Source organism: Oncorhynchus kisutch, linkage group LG23 (genome assembly GCF_002021735.2).
Source record: "Oncorhynchus kisutch isolate 150728-3 linkage group LG23, Okis_V2, whole genome shotgun sequence".
Lineage (NCBI taxonomy): Eukaryota > Metazoa > Chordata > Actinopteri > Salmoniformes > Salmonidae > Oncorhynchus > Oncorhynchus kisutch.
The window spans coordinates 14,413,056-14,430,892 of record NC_034196.2 but is presented as its reverse complement, the minus strand read 5'-3'; the positions used below and the strand labels follow the sequence as shown (position 1 = coordinate 14,430,892).

Sequence of the window (17,837 nt, the reverse complement as noted above, 5' to 3'; positions counted from 1 at the left end):
GTATGTAAACTTCCGACTTCAACTGTATGTTTCTATCCACAATTCACTTCTAACAGAGAGAGGCTCAGATTGGTTTTGGCAGGGCAATAACTCTAAATGTTGCATTTTGCTGTCGCCTCAAGGTCCTATCCTTATTTTCATGAATTCAGAGGCAACCATAAAATTGGTTCCTCATTTCATGGGCTATACATCAAGGTTTCCGATATAGATTTAATCTCTCTAAGCATATCAATTCTAAATTCCTTGATCATCCGTGGAAAATTATTTTCTTTTAAAACATCATAGGACGTGATGAGTTGTTGTGGTAGTGATGCAACCTAGCGAAACGTTATCTGCCTCAGTTGGAGTGTCAGTGGTGAATAGCTGTCAGTGTTGTTTTGGTCCTCAGTGGATCACTGTGATTCTAAACAAGCCACCCAACCCATTATTCCTGCCCCAAATGAGAAAAGGACAAGATGAATGATGGATGGCATTGGCCACAGGCTGGCAGTGATTACTTTCATAGTGAACATTAGCTCGGTACACAGCAGCCCTCACTCCCACTCTCCAGCCCCCACAGAACTGGATATTTCACTGTTTGATAACATGCCATGTCTCGAGAGGAAGAAGATCAACTTCCTGGCGCAGAAGTTAGTAAGTGTATACAGCAGAATTTCTCTGCAAGTTATCAATTCATATTTGATTTGCTTATCTTCAGCATCCGATTTTCCCACTGGGCACAGACATCCATTCAACGTCTATTCCACGTTCGTTCAACATATTTTCATTGAGATGACATGGACACAACGTTGATTCAACCAGTGTGTGCCCACTATTTGTTATATTATGTTGATCTGTCTCTGTCTACATGGACTCAGCTGTGCGTTTCTTACACTTTTTATCACAGTGAATAATCATTTTGTTTTGGAGGGCACTTTAAGATTGTTCTCTTTTCAACAGTCACCGAGACTGTGTTGTATCCCTTTTGTCTGAGAATAGCTGTAGACTGAGTTCAGTTCTGACAGGAGTGCAAACTAATAGCCTGTACAATCAACATCTCCAGGGAACAGTTTAGTGTTGTAGTGGGAAACAGTAGCATGATTAGATACTTAGAATGATGCAACCCATGATCAAATGAATCACAAGCTGTATCTAGTTAGTAGTATCAATTTCATGCTCTCTCTCTTCTCAGCTGAGGGGCAACTCCTAACTTCCATTTCAGTAAAATTTTCACTTAGCCTTTTGACATCAATGCATGACTGAGTGAAAATTTGACTAAGTCAGGATTTGCCCCTCAATTGTCTCAAATGCACTGTTGCCATGTGTGTATGTCTATGTGTATTCTTGTGATGTCTTTGTTTTGTTCTCTTCGTCGCTGCTGTCTTCGCCTCTGGACAGATCGTCATTGTAAATAAGAATTTGTTCTTATTTATTGACTTGCCTGTGTAAATAAAGGTTCATAACATATGCAAAATAAGGTAAATAAAACAAAGAAATAATTTTACAACTGTCTGCAACCTCTCTAGCCTAAAGCACCCCGTGCTCTGGGAGGCTCTCACCCTCTTACTCTGACTGTGAGTCTCTCCTCCTCCTCCAGACTCAGAACATCATGTATGACCTAATCTCAGACCTGAACGAGAGAGGGGAGGACATGGAGAAGAGGATCGCCATGCTGGAGACCAAGCTGGAGACTCTGCTGGGGAACCTGCAGGCCCTGCCAGGACTCATCAGCCAGGTCATCAGCCAGCAGCACAGGGACTTCCTGGAGGTGCAGCTCCAGCCATACGACAAACACAGCCCTGAGCGCTCACAGTCTGTCTCCAGACGGAGGTCGTCCTCCACGGCACCACCCACCTCCTCCGAGAGCAGCTAGAGCCCAAGTGGAACACCTACAAACAAGACTTTTGCCATCATATGGCCAGGTTGCATTTATTGTAAAGCCTTTCAATAAGTGTTATTCAAATTCTGATGACAGAATCCAAGGTACCGCGACAATGGATTTTAAACTGATGCTGTTGTTTGTTTTTTATTATCTCAAAAGATGTTGTTTTCCTTGCTCTGGTGACAGGACTGTAGAAAAATATGCTTTCCTCAGTAAAAACTATTAGGCCTATCGATGGGGGCTGTGATCAGAACTATACTCCATCTCTATGCAGAGGTAGCCAGTTTTAGGACAGCAAGGTTACCGGCCGGGTGTAAAGATATGGCACTAAAATAGTGCTTCTTCTCACAGACTTTGTGCTTCCGCTGGCTTGATTCAGATGCCGTGTTCCTTAAAGCAAGTTGAGAAATCAAGGGACCTGTCAATCAGCAAGCATTACAGCAATACTTTTTATTGAGGAAAAAGTATTTGATGGAGATGAATGAACTGCAGACAGAGGGCAGCACAAGAAGGTACCCACATACTGTCACTCAGAGGTACCATATGCAGCTTGAAATATGAGGAAAAAACATATATCTTTTAGGTTAGAAACAGCATCAACTATAGCGTTTTTTGTTGATGTTGCTGAGTGCCCCTGTAGAATGACTATTTTTGGGGCCACACTGCAAACAATTTAGTCCTCTTATCAAAATGAATGCATCTAAATCTGTACTTGCACTTACTTTTTAATCAATGCACTTCAATACTGACTGACATATTATATACATTTTTGTTGCTCCTTAAAATAAGAACAATTTAGATGTTTGGGCATGGATTTATGGTCAATGCGCAATTAATAAATTGTGAATTAGTGAGGGTGACTCAAGTCAAAGCCCTCATGCTATGTACCACAAAGGGACCTCAATATCAAACTGCTAGGCTACTGAAATTAATATTTTCAATTATCACAAACACAGTTTGTTCTTTCCTCAAAATATCTCAACTCTTGTCCTGGAGGCACTTAGTATTTATACTGTTTTTTGCCTCAGCTGAGCAACGCTAGTTGGTTGCAATGCAAACCAATAACTCACAAGAACTGTAACTCACTTTTAAAAGAAAATTCATATTTTTATATGTTCATGAGGATAAGCACACCTCCGCACACCTCTTACAATATATGTCTTTCACACAATATTTACAAGCAAATGATGATGGAGAGATATGAACAGAATAAACGATGCAACACGTTGCATAGGTCGAGATGAAATCCAGCATATTCAACATATCTTCCAGTAAACCTCCAGGACCAGGGTTAAGAAACCATGTTGAAGAGCCTCCCATCATCCCTACCATGATCAGGCCTGTCTTGTTTCTGAAATGATAGCTTACTTCAGAAGAGGTTCAATATATCTCTTTCAAAAACCATAGGCATATACATTGTTAGTTCAAGAGGAATGTATAGAAGATGATATAGCAACTTACTGTGTGATCACTAACCACATATCCTTAATAATGAGTGGTGGTTATCAGATTGAGAAGTAAAATGTCAAAACCTAACTGCAAAAAAGTAATCTCTGACACATGTAATTGTGAAAATATTGTATGTGCTCAAGATTATAGCATTATTATCAACAAAGCTTTGTAACTTTGTTTTGAACAGCAATAGCTTGGCCACTGGCCAGTCACAAAGGGAAATAAAGGTAACCTTCCACCATTTATGCACATTTTGGCAATATGCACCCTCCCTCCTGCAAGGTTTTCAGAAGTTAAAGGGGTGTGCCACATTCATCTGATGGGCACTTATCTAGTCAACTTTCTGCAATGACCTTGTCCAACCAACCAAAAGCTCAATCCCATCTACAGTGTTGAATGTACTGTTGTTGGTATTAGAGCTTTAAAACACTGACAGTCGATCCAGAAATTTTAGCAACATAGATACTTTTGAGATATTATGTACTGTATGCGATAGAAATATTAAACAATAAAAACTACTATTTACCAGATGCGTGTGCATTACTAATACCATCCATTTGACTGGAGAGAGGGGGGGGGGGGGCACGGACGGAAAGAAAGAGGGAGGGAGGGAGGGAGGGAAGGAGAGAGAGACGGGGACGGGAGGGAGGGAGGGAGGGAGGGAGGGAGGGAGGGAGGGAACGAACGAGAGAGAGAGCAAGCGAGAGAGAGCGAACGAGAGAGAGCGGGGGCAGACGGACGGAAGGAGGAAGGAAGGAGGGGGGAAGGAGAGACAGGGACAGACTGAGAGAGGGGGGGAGAGCGGGGAGAAAGAGGGGGTGGGTGGATGAGAGGAGGGAGGGAAGGAGAGAGAGAGAGAGACGGGGACAGACGGAAGGAGGGAGGGAGGGCACGAGAGAGAGATGGGATGGACTGAGGGAAGGAGGGGGAGAGAGAGAGAGACAGAGAGAGAGAGGGGTGGGGGGGACGAGAGGAGGGGGGGAAGGAGAGAGAGAGAGACAGAAGGAGGGAGGGAGGGCACGAGAGAGAGAGATGGGATGGACTGAGGGAAGGAGGGGGAGAGAGAGAGAGAGAGAGAGAGAGAGAGAGAGAGAGAGAGAGAATTATGTGTGTGTTGAATTATGCAGCGTCAGATACATTTAATTTATGATTTGTCAAAACCAATCATGAATCTTGTATTTGAAATGTGTTAAATTACATAATTTCTGCAACATTCATGTCATTGCTGTTGCACGAAATATGTCATGTCAGCTAACTTGTTTTATTTGTATTTTTGTATTCCTTTTTTTATGCCAGATAGCAAATACAAATCTGCAAACTACTTCATTCCAGTAGGTGGCGCCAACTACAACGCCTTTTCTGAGTTTGCCCAGTATGCCATCGAGTTTTTGGTTTGCTTCCCTCTTCCTCCTCGCGAGAGCCGCCAAGACCCCAGCCACAGGTTGAAAGCATGGGTGCTAGCTGTTGCTAGCTAGTTTTGTATGATTGCGTGATAAAACTACAACATTTTAAAACTTTGCTATTAAACTTGTTTAATCGTTATAGTGATATCATCTAAGGACCAGCTACAAGATGAGTTTACTCGCTAAAATAGCAGAAATTGAGGCCGAGGTAAGTTCGTTAACGGTCGCGAATGCTAGCTAACGCGTTAGCTGTGAATCACATTTTTGTTTGGCCAATTGACTAGATGGCTAACTAGTTGGCTAAATTTAACTTGGCTAATCAAGGCCTTACAATGGATTTCTCCTTTAAAAAAATGAATAGAACCATAATATGATGTCAGACACCTGAGTCTGAGCATAGATGTGTGTTATTGTGCTTTTAATGTAAGCTAGTGGGTCCTGTAAATTAGCTAGCTAACGTTATATTGTTGGCAGGGTAACAAACTAGCTATTTAAACACCAGTAGCATGCTAACCGGCGCCGGTACGTATAGAACCACGCCGGAGATCCCAGCTTTGACAGATTGTAATTCACCCCGGTGTCGTGATGACAATGTTTTCTTTGTGATCAGTCGAAAGCCAGCCATCGCAATAACTTGGCTCTGGACAAGTAGGCCTAACTAATATTCTAGTTCTGGCTGTTGGCGTATTGTGTTGAATATGAATGATTTAAACATCCTCTGTCTGTGTTGGGTAGATGGCTCGGACTCAGAAGAACAAGGCCACGTCTAACCACTTGGGGTTGCTCAAAGCTCGCCTGGCCAAGATGAGGAGAGAACTTATCACACCAAAGGGAGGCAGTGGAGGAGGCACAGGGGAAGGTGAGTCCTGACTCGTCATCATCATTTTGTGTGGACAAGATCTTGTCATATTGTAATAAATACTAATGTGTCACTCTTTGTTGTATAGGTTTTGATGTGGCAAAAACAGGTGATGCCCGTATCGGGTTTGTAGGGTTCCCCTCAGTGGGCAAGTCTACTTTGCTAAGTAACCTGGCAGGGGTGTACTCTGAGGTGGCGGCCTATGAGTTCACCACCCTCACCACAGTACCAGGAGTGATCCGCTACAAGGGTGCCAAAATACAGGTACTTTATGTGCATCCTACACCTCAGCTTAAAGGGAAAATCCACTCTAAAACTATGTGGAACTTTCAAGAAGACAAGTGTCACTTCCACATCATCATGCTTCTTGAAAGTCCAATATCTTGAAAACTTGACTGCTGACGTGTAAAACATTTTGGGACTGTATCAACAGGGGACTAATGAAGAAAATACCAAAATATGTATTTTGGATGGCGTTTTCCTTTATGGCCAATGGAGGACAATATGTACTAACAGTGATAATTGGTATTTTTGCTACTCGTAATTTTTACTTAATTTGTGGTTGTATTGCAGGAGATGTTTCAGTATTTGTATGTTTATTCCACTTTTGTGTCTCCAAGCTCCTGGATCTCCCAGGTATCATCGAGGGGGCCAAAGATGGCAAGGGTAGAGGACGACAGGTCATCGCAGGTGAGAGCCATCAGTGAATCATCAGAACCATACACAAACATGTCACAATCACACCTTGAAGGTGTGTAACTGTGGTCTTTCTTTTCCCAGTGGCTCGAACCTGCAACCTGATCCTCATAGTGTTGGATGTTCTAAAGCCTCTGGGCCACAAGAAGCTGATTGAACACGAGCTGGAGGGCTTTGGAATCCGCCTCAACAAGAAGCCGCCCAACATCGGCTTCAAGAAGAAGGACAAAGGAGGCATCAACTTCACCGTCACAGTACGTCTGTTTAATACATCACTTTCACGTCCAGCTCAACCTGTTCCCATTTCTCTCTCTCTTCACAGCTCTCTATCTCTGGAAGTAGTTTCTTCTTTTATCCCTCTCATTTGATTTCAATGGGCTGGTGTTCTTCCTTTCTTGCTCCTTCTCCAGTGTCCACAGAGTGAGCTGGACGGTGACGCAGTGAAGAGCATCCTGGCCGAGTACAAGATCCACAACGCTGACATCACCCTGCGCAGTGACTCCACGGCTGATGACCTCATCGACGTGGTGGAGGGAAACCGGTAAGCAGCTGAGCACTTCTACAAACTCAGGGATGTCATTTTTTGAGTTTTTAAAATTCTTAATCCTCAATTAATCAATGATTGGATCCAATCTATACCCTCTAGCCAAAGTCCCGCTATACCGCATTCCAAAGCAAGGTCAACGCTCCCCTACAGACCTGCTGACATAACAGTTATGTTTAATCCCACCAGAGTGTACATCCCCTGCATTTATGTGCTCAACAAAATTGACCAGATCTCCATTGAAGAACTGGACATCATCTACAAGGTGCCCCACTGCGTGCCCATCTCTGCCCACTCCCGCTGGAATTTTGATGACCTTCTGGAGAAGATGTGGGACTACCTGCACCTAGTGCGCATGTAAGGAAATACACTCAACATAACAGCCCTTATATGGGACATTGGAACCCTATATGAAACATAATTCCTATTACACACAGAACTGTTTTGTACTACTTGGATAAATGTTGTTTTTGTGAATTAATCATTTGAATGTGTTTTCCCCCAGATACACCAAACCCAAAGGCCAGCTTCCTGACTACACATCTCCAGTTGTTCTACCTACTGAACATACTGCAGTGGAGGACTTCTGTTTGAAGATTCATAAAAGCCTCCTCAAAGAATTAAAATAGTGAGTACTATACTGTTGATGAATGGCTTTTGTGCATCTTGTTGATGTTTTTGAAAAGACTGGGGTACACTCCCAGTATTTAACTGATTTAAAGCCACAATCAGTAAGAAATAATTAACAAACAAAAAAAACCTATACTATATAAAAACTATATACAACATTTATCATTAAAAAAAACAAATACATTCAAAATTCACATGGGTACCCAATTCTGATATGTTTTCCTCTAATTGGTCTTTTGACCAATCACATCAGTGCTGATCTGATTGGTCAAAAGACCAATTAGTGAAAAAAAATCAGAATTGGGCTGCCTGTTTAAACGCAGCCTTAGCTGCCACTGTGTCCAGCACACAGACAAATATGATTCAATGTTGCAGCTGGTTGGTATTGTTCTAACACTCTGTCTTCCTGTCTTTTCAGTGCTCTGGTGTGGGGTGCTTCAGTGAAACACAACCCCCAGAAGGTGGGAAAAGACCATGTCATGGAGGATGAGGACGTTATCCAGCTGGTGAAAAAGTAAAAAGACTCCTGATTGCTTAATTTTCTCATCACAGGAAATAGTCTGCTGCTCATGAAGACCCCTCTCAAACATATCCACGAGAACATCTGTGTCTTGTGGTTCTCAATTTTATTTTGGAATTTGAAAAACAGAAAAGAAAAAATATGAATGTCCATGTTGCGTTTACCTCTCATTTATGCCGACATGTGATTCATTAAATCCATCGAAGAGTATTATCCTTGAATCTCAAAAATATCAAATAAACACCATAAATATGACTTATGGGATTGTCTTTTATTTTACATCATGTCATTGGGTTTATGCCTTGAAAGATGCACTGTAATTACTATGTTGGACAACAGTGACACATGTAACATTCACATTTCCATCACAAAATCCTGCCCCAGTTACATGGGTGTGTCCTGCTCCATCTCTACTTTCAATGGTGAGAGACTGTTCTTATGAAACGTTCTTATTTTCTTTAACTTATTTTTTACATAATGTTGCTGCTACTGTATCTTATGAGAAAAAAATTACTTATGGACATCAGGACTGCGATTTGCTCACCACAAACTTCCCTTTAACAAGTCTGACGAGCCCAACGTGAATGACATACTGCTTTTCCGGGAACTGTCCCAGATCCCCGTCATTTGTGTGAAGAGAAGGCAGATAAAAAAGCCTTCTGAGAAGTTGTAGGCGATCGAATAAACTCCCACTGCCTTCCATTCTGCTAGCAAACGTGCGATCCTTGGGAAATAAAATCGATGACCTAAGTGAAAGATTAAACTACCAACGGGACATTCAAAACTAATATCTTATGCTTCACAAAGTCGTGGCTGAATGACAACATTATCAACATACAGCTGGCTGGTGATATGCTGTACCGGCAGGATAAAACAACGGCGTCTGGTAAGACAAGGGGCGGCGGACTATGTATTTTTGTAAATAACAGCTGGTGCATAATATCTAAGGAAGTCTCGAGGTTTTGCTCGCCTGAGGTAGAGTATCTCATGATAAACTGTAAACTGCTCTATCTTCCTAGAGAGTTTTGATCTGTATTTTTTTGTAGCTGTCTACATACCACCACAGACTGATGTTGGCATTAAGACCACATTCAATGAGCTGTATTCCGCCATAAGCGAACAGGAAAGCACTCACCCAGAGGCGGCGCTCCTAGTGGCCGGGGACTTTAATGCAGGGAAACTTAAATCCGTCTTACTAAATTTCTATCGGCTTGTTAAATGTGCAACCAGATGGGGGAAAAACTCTGGACCACCTTTACTCCACACACAGAAACGCATACAAAGATCTCAACCGCCCTCCATTTGGCAAATCTGACCATAATTCTATCCAGCTTACAAGCAAAAACTGAAGCAGGAAATACCTGTGACCCGCTCAATACGGAATTGGTCAGATGATGCGGCTGCTACTCTACAGGACTGTTTTGCTAGCACAGACTGATACTAGAAAATGTTACGGAATTCATCCAATGGCATTGAGGAATACTCCACCTCAGTCATCGTCTTCATCAATAAGAGAATCGACGCCATGATCCCCACAGTGACTACGTAGAGTTCCCAACCAGAAGCCATGGACTACAGGCAACATCCGCACTGAGCTAAAGGCTGCCGCTTTCAAGGAGCGGGATCCTAATCCGGAAGCTTATAAGAAATCCCTATGCCCTCAGACAAACCATCAAACAGGCAAAGCGTTAATACAGGACTAAGATTGAATCATACTAGACCGGCTCCGACGCTCGTTGGATGTGGCAGGGCTTGCAAACTATTACAAACTACAAAGGGAAGCACAGCCGAGAGCTGCCCAGTGACACGAGCCTACCAGGCGAGCTAAACTACTTCTATGCTCGCTTCGAGGCAAATAACACTGAAACATGCATGAGAGCACCAGCTGTTCCGGAAGACTGTGTGATCACGCTCTCCGCAGCCGATGTAAACCTTTAAACAGTTAAACATTCACAAGGCCGCAGGGCCAGACGGATTACCAGGACGTGTACTGCAAGCATGCGCTGACCAACTGGCAAGTGTCTTCACTGACATTTTCAACCTCTCCCTGTCCGAGTCTGTAATACCAACATGTTTTAAGCAGACCACCATAGTCCCAGAGCCCAAGAACACTAAGGTAACCTGCCTAAATGACTACTGAACCGTAGCACTCATGTCTGTAGCCATGAAGTGCTTTGAAAGGCTGGTCATGGCTAACATCAACACCATTATCCCAGAAACCCTAGACCCACTCCAATTTGCATACCGCCCTAACAGATCAACAGATGGTTCAATCTCTATTGCACTCCACACTGCCCTTTCCCACCTGTACAAAAGGAATACCTAAACTCAGCAAAAAAAGAAACGTCCCTTTTTCAGGACCCTGTCTTTCAAAGATAATTGGTAAAAATCCAAATAACGTCACAGATCTTAATTCTAAAGGGTTTAAACACTGTTTCCCATGCTTGTTCAATGAACCATAAACAATTAATGAACATGCATCTGTGGAATGGTCATTAAGACACTAACAGCTTACAGATGGTAGGCAATTAAGGTCACAGTTATAAAACTTAGGACACTTAAGAGGTCTTTCTACTGACTCTGAAAAACACCAAAAGAAAGATGCCCAGTGTCCCTGCTCATCTGTGTGAACATGCCTTAGGCGTGCTGCAAGGAGGCATGAGGACTTCAGATGTGGCCAGGGCAATAAATTGCAATGCCCGTATTGTTAGACGCCTAAGATGGCGCTACAGGGAGACAGGGCGGACATCTGATCTTCCTCGAAGTGGCAGACCACGTGTAGCAACACCTGCACAGGATCGGTACATCCAAACATCACCTGCGGGACAGGTACAGGATGGCATGCCCGAGTTACACCAGGAAAGCACAATCCCTCCCTCAGTGCCCAGACTTTCCGCAAAAGGCTGAGAGAGGCTGGACTGAGGGCTTGTAGGCCTGTTGTAAGGCAGATCCTCACCAGACATCACCGGCAACAACATCTCCTATGGGCACAAACCCGCCATCGCTGGACCAGACAGGACTGGTAAAAAATGCTCTTATCTGACGAGTTGCGGTTTTGACTCACCAGGGGTGGTCGGATTTGCGTTTATCGTTGAAGGAATGAGCGTTACACCAAGGCCTGTACTCTGGAGCGAGATCGATTTGGAGGTGGCGGGTCCATCATGGTCTGGCGGTGTGTCACAGCATCATCGGACTGAGCTTGTTGTCATTGCAGGCAATCTCAACACTGTGCGTTACAGGGAAGACATCCTCCTCCCTCGTGTGGTACCCTTCCTGCAGGCTCATCCTGACCCTCCAGCATGACAATGCCACCAGCCATACTGCTCGTTCTGTGCGTGACTTCCTACAAGATAGGAATGTCAGTGTTTTGCCATGGCCAGCGAAGAGCCCGGATCTCAATCCCATTGAGCAAGTCTGGGACCTGTTGGATCGGAGGGTTAAGGCTAGGGCCATTCCCCCCAGAAATATCCGGGAACTTGCAGGTGCCTTGGTGGTAACATCTCCCAGCAAGAACTGGCAAATCTGGTGCAGTCCATGAGGAGGAGATGCACTGCAGTACTTAATGCAGCTGGTGTCCACACCGGATACTGACTGTTACTTTTGACCCCCCCCCCCGTGTTCAGGGACACATTACTCCATTTCTGTTATTCATATGTCTGTGGAACTTGTTCAGTTTATGTCTCAGTTGTTGAATCTTGTTATGTTCATACAAATATTTACACATGTTAAGTTTGCTGAAAATAAACACAGTTGGCAGTGAGAGGGCGTTTCTTTTTATTCTGAGTTTGTGAGAATGCTATTCATTGACTACAGCTCAGCTTTCAATGCCATAGTGCCCTCAAAGCTCCCAGGGTCCTTAGCTTATTGATGAGCCCTCAAAGCTCATCAATAAGCTAAGGACCCTGGGACTAAACACCTCCCTCTGCAACTGGATCCTGGACTTCCTGACGGGCCGCCCCCAGTAGCTAACAGCACAACCAGAAATAACTAGATTTTATGGTTCATGAAAAAAGCTCAAACTGGATATGTCTTTTTATTGTGATAAATAAATTAGACCATGACCATTTCAAGTTTATCTTTCTACAAAATATATATATATATTTTGAATTTTTAGGCAAGTTAGCTGGCTAACTATCCTGCTTTGTAGTATACCCCTCTGGATTACACATTACTTACCCAGAGACAGTCTCACTGTGTCCAATACAAAGGCTTTATTTGAAAGGCCTGTTGGCCACTGATTTATGTGACATTGATGATACAGGCAGTCAGTCAGGCTGGCATCCCACCCCCTCTCCAACATGGGTGGTCATTCAGGTTAATCAGTTCATTCACTCAGACACAGTCTGGGGACATTCTACCCCATCTGTTCAGAAACACAGATAACCCACTAGTGAATAGCATTTCATCAGATCTTGAAGCACTTTAGCATGTATACATTATCTAATGCCAATGTGTAGTAACCCAGCTGTATGAGATGGATCAGCCATTTTGTTTCAGAGCACTCTCCAGTTGCCACACGTTAGCAGTTACGTAGACAAGGTTTTTTTTGGGGGCGCATGATTAGATGGATATCATGATAGGGTCATATCGGAAATTTGCTCAGGACACTTTCAATAAAGTGCCTCCGTGTGTTAATGATCACAGAATGTTTCACAGAACAGGACACATCTGATCAAATCTGATCTGAAAATAGTGTTTTATAACCAAATAAAAGATGCATGTCACATTCTAAGGAGGATGATTTTATCTGAATCCATAAGCATGTCTGTCTATGATGTACAGCGAGAAAGGGAGGGTATGGACATGGCCTAGTCAGCAAATAGTGCATTTTGAATTGATCACTGCCTTTTACTATATTGGCCAAGTAATGTCATAACTGAACACCAATATTGTCAAGGCATACATTATGATACACAGCCTTATCGCTCACAAAAAAATATATCCACATGTTTCCACATGTTTGGTTCTTATTTTGTGTCTTTTTTAGATAACACTAATGTGTTCACTCTAAAGTAGCATTTCAATATATTGCTCTAATTACATTTTTAGAACAGTCATCCAATGACAACAGATCTATTCAATAACACGTGTTTGCAAGAAAGTATCCTTTTCAATTGTTCAGGTGAAGGAAAAATCTGCTTCAAGGGGAAACCTAGCATTGCCCTCAACACTTCCTGCCACAACTCTCCAATGGTATGAAGAGGACTTTATCTAGAGCGTATTCAATGTTGGAGATAGTTGTCAGTCTTTGAGACAGAATGGCCACTCTTTCTGAGAAAAGCTGCAGAGGTTTCGACAGAGCACTGGCTGGCTGATCAACAGCGGCATGAGTGATGCTCCTTGGGACAGTGCCCCTCCCCCACCCTTCCCCTCTGTAAATTATAGCAGCACTTTAGGTAATGAAAGAGTTGAAGACCGGCCACTAATAAAAGCCATTAAGTGAATAAAGCACTTCCCCCTCTAACGAAATTAAAGAATCTGCCCCTTCAGAGAGGGGAGGACTCTCTATTAATATTTATGAAATGCGGAACCAACCCCTCCAAACTCCCCGTACCACATACAATCCCACCCTGTCCCGAGTCCTTCTCGCCAGTCCACCTATCCGAGAAGAAAATCCCTAACCCCTCCTAACTTGAAGGAGGGGCTGGGGGTACGGGCTTTGGTGGTGTTGGAGAAGACGCAGTCATGACAGTCTGTCTCCAGTTGAGCTAGAGGCGAGACACCCAGCTCAGAGGAGCACCTGCTCTTTGTCACGACCCTCAACTCTACCCCACCAAGCTGGATGTCCCACCATCGGCTCTGGGGCAGGAAGGATGGAGAGTGAGGCTCTCCATGGACAGACCAGGTTGGAGGGAGTGACTTTCCAGTGACACCAGTTGGAGTGCTTCAAAGACGGCTGAGGTATAATGGACATGTGAGGTATAACAGGTAAGTTATATTGAAATTCTGAATGTTCTAGTGTTTCTAATGTTTTATATTTGCCTAATTGTCTTGAGATCCTCTGACAGCTTCCATGAAGCTGGTCCACAGTACCCCTGGTTTTACAGCTATTTAAGATGTCTGTTTTTCTGTAGTCTTGCCTTCAGTGGAAGAGGACAAAGATGATCGTTATCCAAGTCCTGTGGACGAAGCGAGACAAATGTAACTTTCTCCCGTCTAATATACAGTGTATTCTATAAATTGTGAGGTTTATAGTTTAGAAAAATATAGCTTAGTTTGAAAGACCTTAGTTTAGGATACTCAGAGAAATTGAAATTGTTAAAACAGCATGTGTGAAATCATATGTCCATGCATAAAAACCATGACACCATCCCACCAACCATAATACCATCGCGCCACCTTTGTCCACCTGAAACAATCAAATACTCAGATGGACAGCTCTATCTTTGCAGTGCAGTTTTCCCTGGACATGTCAACCTTCCATAGTCCATTTTTCCCCCTTTATTTTCACTTCTAGTCTGTTACCAAAACCCCATGCCCATCGCTCTATACACAAGTTGTCAGTCACTCTTCCATGCATGCATATCTTTAATAATTTCATCACACAAAGTGGTTCAGTTGTCGGAGCTTAACTTGATTATCACTGAAACCCTTCCCATTTCAATAAGATATCCCAGGGGATATAGTAAAGAATGGAGGTAACACTATTTCCAAACCCGCTGATGGGGCTGTCCTCACAGGTCTTTTAGAGAAATCATCCGTTTTCCATCTGTGGAGGGCATTATTTCATACTGACTGGCTGCTGAGTCCAGTGACCGATAACCAGGTTCGAACCATCATGTCAAAAGTGGTTGAGTCTCAGGTCTGATGAGATGGCAAATTTCTACAGATGGACACTGGTGATATGGATGGCTATATCTGCTGTTCCCGAGCTGTTCCATCTTTGTCCTTGGACATTGAGACTATTCTTTGTCCATTAGCTGGAGGACCTAAGAGCTGGAGATATTGATGTACTTTAACAAGATAACCATCATTCCACCAAACTTTGTTTTCATTGATTCCCCATAACGTAGTAGTAATTTCATTAACAAACTCTTCCTGTTGTTCTGTTTTGATTCATATGATGTTGATTTAAAAAAAAAAATCTGAGTTAAACGGTGAAAATGTATGTTTTTTAGGTATCTGATGGGGTGGGGTATGAAGGATGGGAGGGCGGGGTTTGTCGCAGTCTATGCGCAGGAAGGGCGGTGCCTGCTTTCACTGCAGTGAGTGTGACCTATGACTAATCCTTTTTTGTAATTTTCTTGATGTCCCTAGCCACACTATTACGAACACTTCCCCTATCTCTATAGTGTGTAAGTCAGTGTCATTTGGGTCCATCACTCACCAGGTCTGTAGTAACCCTCCCTGATGCCAATGGACATCCACCACTTCTCCTCCTGGGCTATCAATGCTGTAGAGTTGTGGTGTTGTCCTCGGATCACAAGCAGAGTTGTTGGAAGACCAAAGCATCAAGAAATAGCATATTCTGGTGGCGGATTGTTCCTTTCATGATTTTAATATTAATTTCAATATTCACTCGTGATGGACTGACTGGCTCCAGTCATGCATTTTTCTATCAAAGTGATCAAAATGTACTTTTTAAAGGATTCTACTTTTTTAGCTCTACCCACCTTTAATTGACCAGACTGAACCTGGTCCCACATGACCTCAGATGGCTGTACATCTCCGCCCAGGACCCCATTGTGCTTGATCTAACCATGCAGTACTACTTCTGTCCATGGTGGTGCCAAGCACTTTGGAGTCTTGTGAGCACTCTCCACACAACATGCTTAACTGCATGTTAAAAAAAATCCTACATATTTATCCATAGTTATGACAGAGCTTTGTCCAATTCGGATTCGTTCACCCCTCCTCAAGGACTTAAAGGGGTTGGATTGGTATAGCCGGAGTGTGTGTAGATGGACTTTCAGTACAATATTTCTTACACCAATCCAATGCGTTTTAATAGTTGAGGGTGAACGAGTACACACTTTAAAGAGGAGAATTTAGGCTCCATTGATATACTAGTCTAGTGTGAGGTCAAAAGTCATAACTGCACATTTTCCATTGGGTAAGATCTGAAGCCATTTTTGATTTGATGATTCGAAGGACAATTTTTACCCCTTATATTCTCACAAGTATGTTGTTTCTGTGGGTCCAAATAAATTAAACAAAAAGACTGTGTGAATCTATGAAATTTAAATTAATTTGTCAGTGTTAAATGGACAGGGATTGGACAGGACAAAAGGAGAGAGACTTATTGAATTATTGTGAATAAAGCAGTTTTGTGGTTTCCTACAAGCTGGTTACAGCGTGGCAGATTTATGGCCACAATCAATTAGCGCAAGTGTCTCCACATTTGACTAAGGCACTTTAATCTCCACCAGGTCGTCAGACTTCACGGTATCAAAGTACTCAAGACTGTGGACATATTGGCTCTGAAAACCATACTGCTGAGACATTCATTTATCATGTCATTTGGCACAATGTTACTTATGCCAACAAGTTTTCAATCCCAGAGATAATGGGCATGTAGGCTGATTTCACACATACACTCAGCTTTCTTTTTATCCTGTTTTGTGGTCTGAATTCACAATGGGGGGCATTTAATGCAGCCTCTGGGTGGTGCGAAAGGAATGACCTTAAAGATCACATTCGCTAATTTGAATAAACTCTCAAAAACATTGTCAGCCTCTGATTTTAAGGTTCAAAGAAGTTTTATCCAAAGGTACACGTTCTTCAGACTTTAATGGTTCATTTGCATCATAAAATGCTTTATGGTTTGTATCAACTGGGTTTGTCAACCAGATGATTCAGTCTAAGCACAAGTAAAACATCCAATGTCCTCATATATGGAAGCAATGAGGAAATGGCTTTCCCCCTCTAAAACAGAACTGACCACGTTCTCGCTCAGACAGAGAATGTTTTATTTACCCACTTATCTCCTCCATCATGCCATAAAAACCAAACCTTGCTTTCTTTGTCCAGGAAAAATGATCTGCGTATTGCCGTTTGAATACAGGCTGTGCCCTCTTTAGTAGGTCATGGATGCCATACATGATCACACTGCACATTTCCAGTGGATGGTGTGGTTTGATATTTGTACCGTTTCACATCCTGGACCTGCTTCAGCCATCTGTTGTCTGCATATAACACTGTATAGGAGTTTAGGCATTTCATAGGAGAACGTCAGAGTGGGGCGGGCGGCTAAGATTTAAATGTCCATAACGATTGTTCATTTTGGCAGAGAAGTACATCTGTGTCCTGAAAAGACTAGGGTATCGGGCTAACACAGATCTGGCCACTGGGGGTACGTGGCACCCATCTTACAAAAAGAAGGTTGAGCGGAATAAATAAAACACATCCAGGAAGGAGCAGCTTGGCATTGCAGGAGAAACAGCACGACTGACGAATGACTCCTAGGTAAAATTATTGTTATGACGGCCCTAAAAGGGACAGGATATGCAGATTTTAAAAAGTTATTTAACTAGTTAAAATTTAAGAACAAATTCTTATTTACAATGACAGCCTACCCCGGCCAAACCCTAACGACGCTGCCAATTGTGCACAGCCCCATGGGACTCCCAATCACGGCCAGTTGTGATACAGCCTGAAATCGAACCAGGGTCTGTAGTGACCGCTGCGGGGCCTTAGACCGCTGCGGGGCCTTAGACCGCTGCGCCACTCGTTAGCTGATGAAGACAATGGCACTGCACTAGCTAAAGCATGCAAGCTAGATAATGTTGTGAAACCTTTTAATAATACATTAGTATTTCATTACTTGTTAACATTTAAGCATTGCATTTCAATAAGCATTTAACACATTATATAGCATTTCTAAAGGCTTTTTCATCAAAGTTATTACAGTGTAGCCAAGGATTAAGGCAAAA

At 42.9% G+C, this 17,837-nt stretch overlaps 2 protein-coding genes across 3 annotated transcripts in view; both read left to right on the top strand.

Moving 5' to 3' along the window:
• kcnn2 (potassium calcium-activated channel subfamily N member 2) overlaps positions 1 to 3,843 on the top strand; it is a 30,704-nt gene extending 26,861 nt beyond the window's left edge. The window contains exon 9 of one of the 2 annotated variants that reach the window (XM_031802384.1): positions 1,577 to 3,843. In XM_031802384.1, the coding sequence (XP_031658244.1) occupies positions 1,577 to 1,852 (276 nt within the window). In that variant the 3' untranslated portion in view covers positions 1,853 to 3,843. The remainder of the gene's footprint in view (positions 1 to 1,576) is intronic. The other variant, XM_031802385.1, reaches the window with a different exon arrangement.
• Positions 3,844 to 4,713: 870 nt separating this feature from the next.
• Positions 4,714 to 8,220, top strand: drg1 (developmentally regulated GTP binding protein 1). The gene is made up of 9 exons (XM_020458114.2): positions 4,714 to 4,924; positions 5,452 to 5,575; positions 5,664 to 5,839; positions 6,196 to 6,265; positions 6,356 to 6,525; positions 6,682 to 6,812; positions 7,005 to 7,172; positions 7,321 to 7,443; positions 7,864 to 8,220. The coding sequence occupies exons 1-9, from the start codon at positions 4,886 to 4,888 to the stop codon at positions 7,961 to 7,963; spliced, it is 1,101 nt and encodes a 366-aa protein (XP_020313703.1). The 5' UTR covers positions 4,714 to 4,885; the 3' UTR covers positions 7,964 to 8,220.
• Positions 8,221 to 17,837: the final 9,617 nt, after the last annotated feature.

What these genes read in the sequence shown, in the direction of transcription:
- drg1 (XM_020458114.2), top strand. Translation starts at nt 4,886, where the DNA reads ATGAGTTTACTCGCTAAAATAGCAGAAATTGAGGCCGAG. An exon ending in AGGACGACAGGTCATCGCAG is followed by an intron (nt 6,266 to 6,355) that starts GTGAGAGCCATC and finishes TTCTTTTCCCAG; the next exon opens with TGGCTCGAACCTGCAACCTG. An exon ending in GCATCAACTTCACCGTCACA is followed by an intron (nt 6,526 to 6,681) that starts GTACGTCTGTTT and finishes CTCCTTCTCCAG; the next exon opens with TGTCCACAGAGTGAGCTGGA.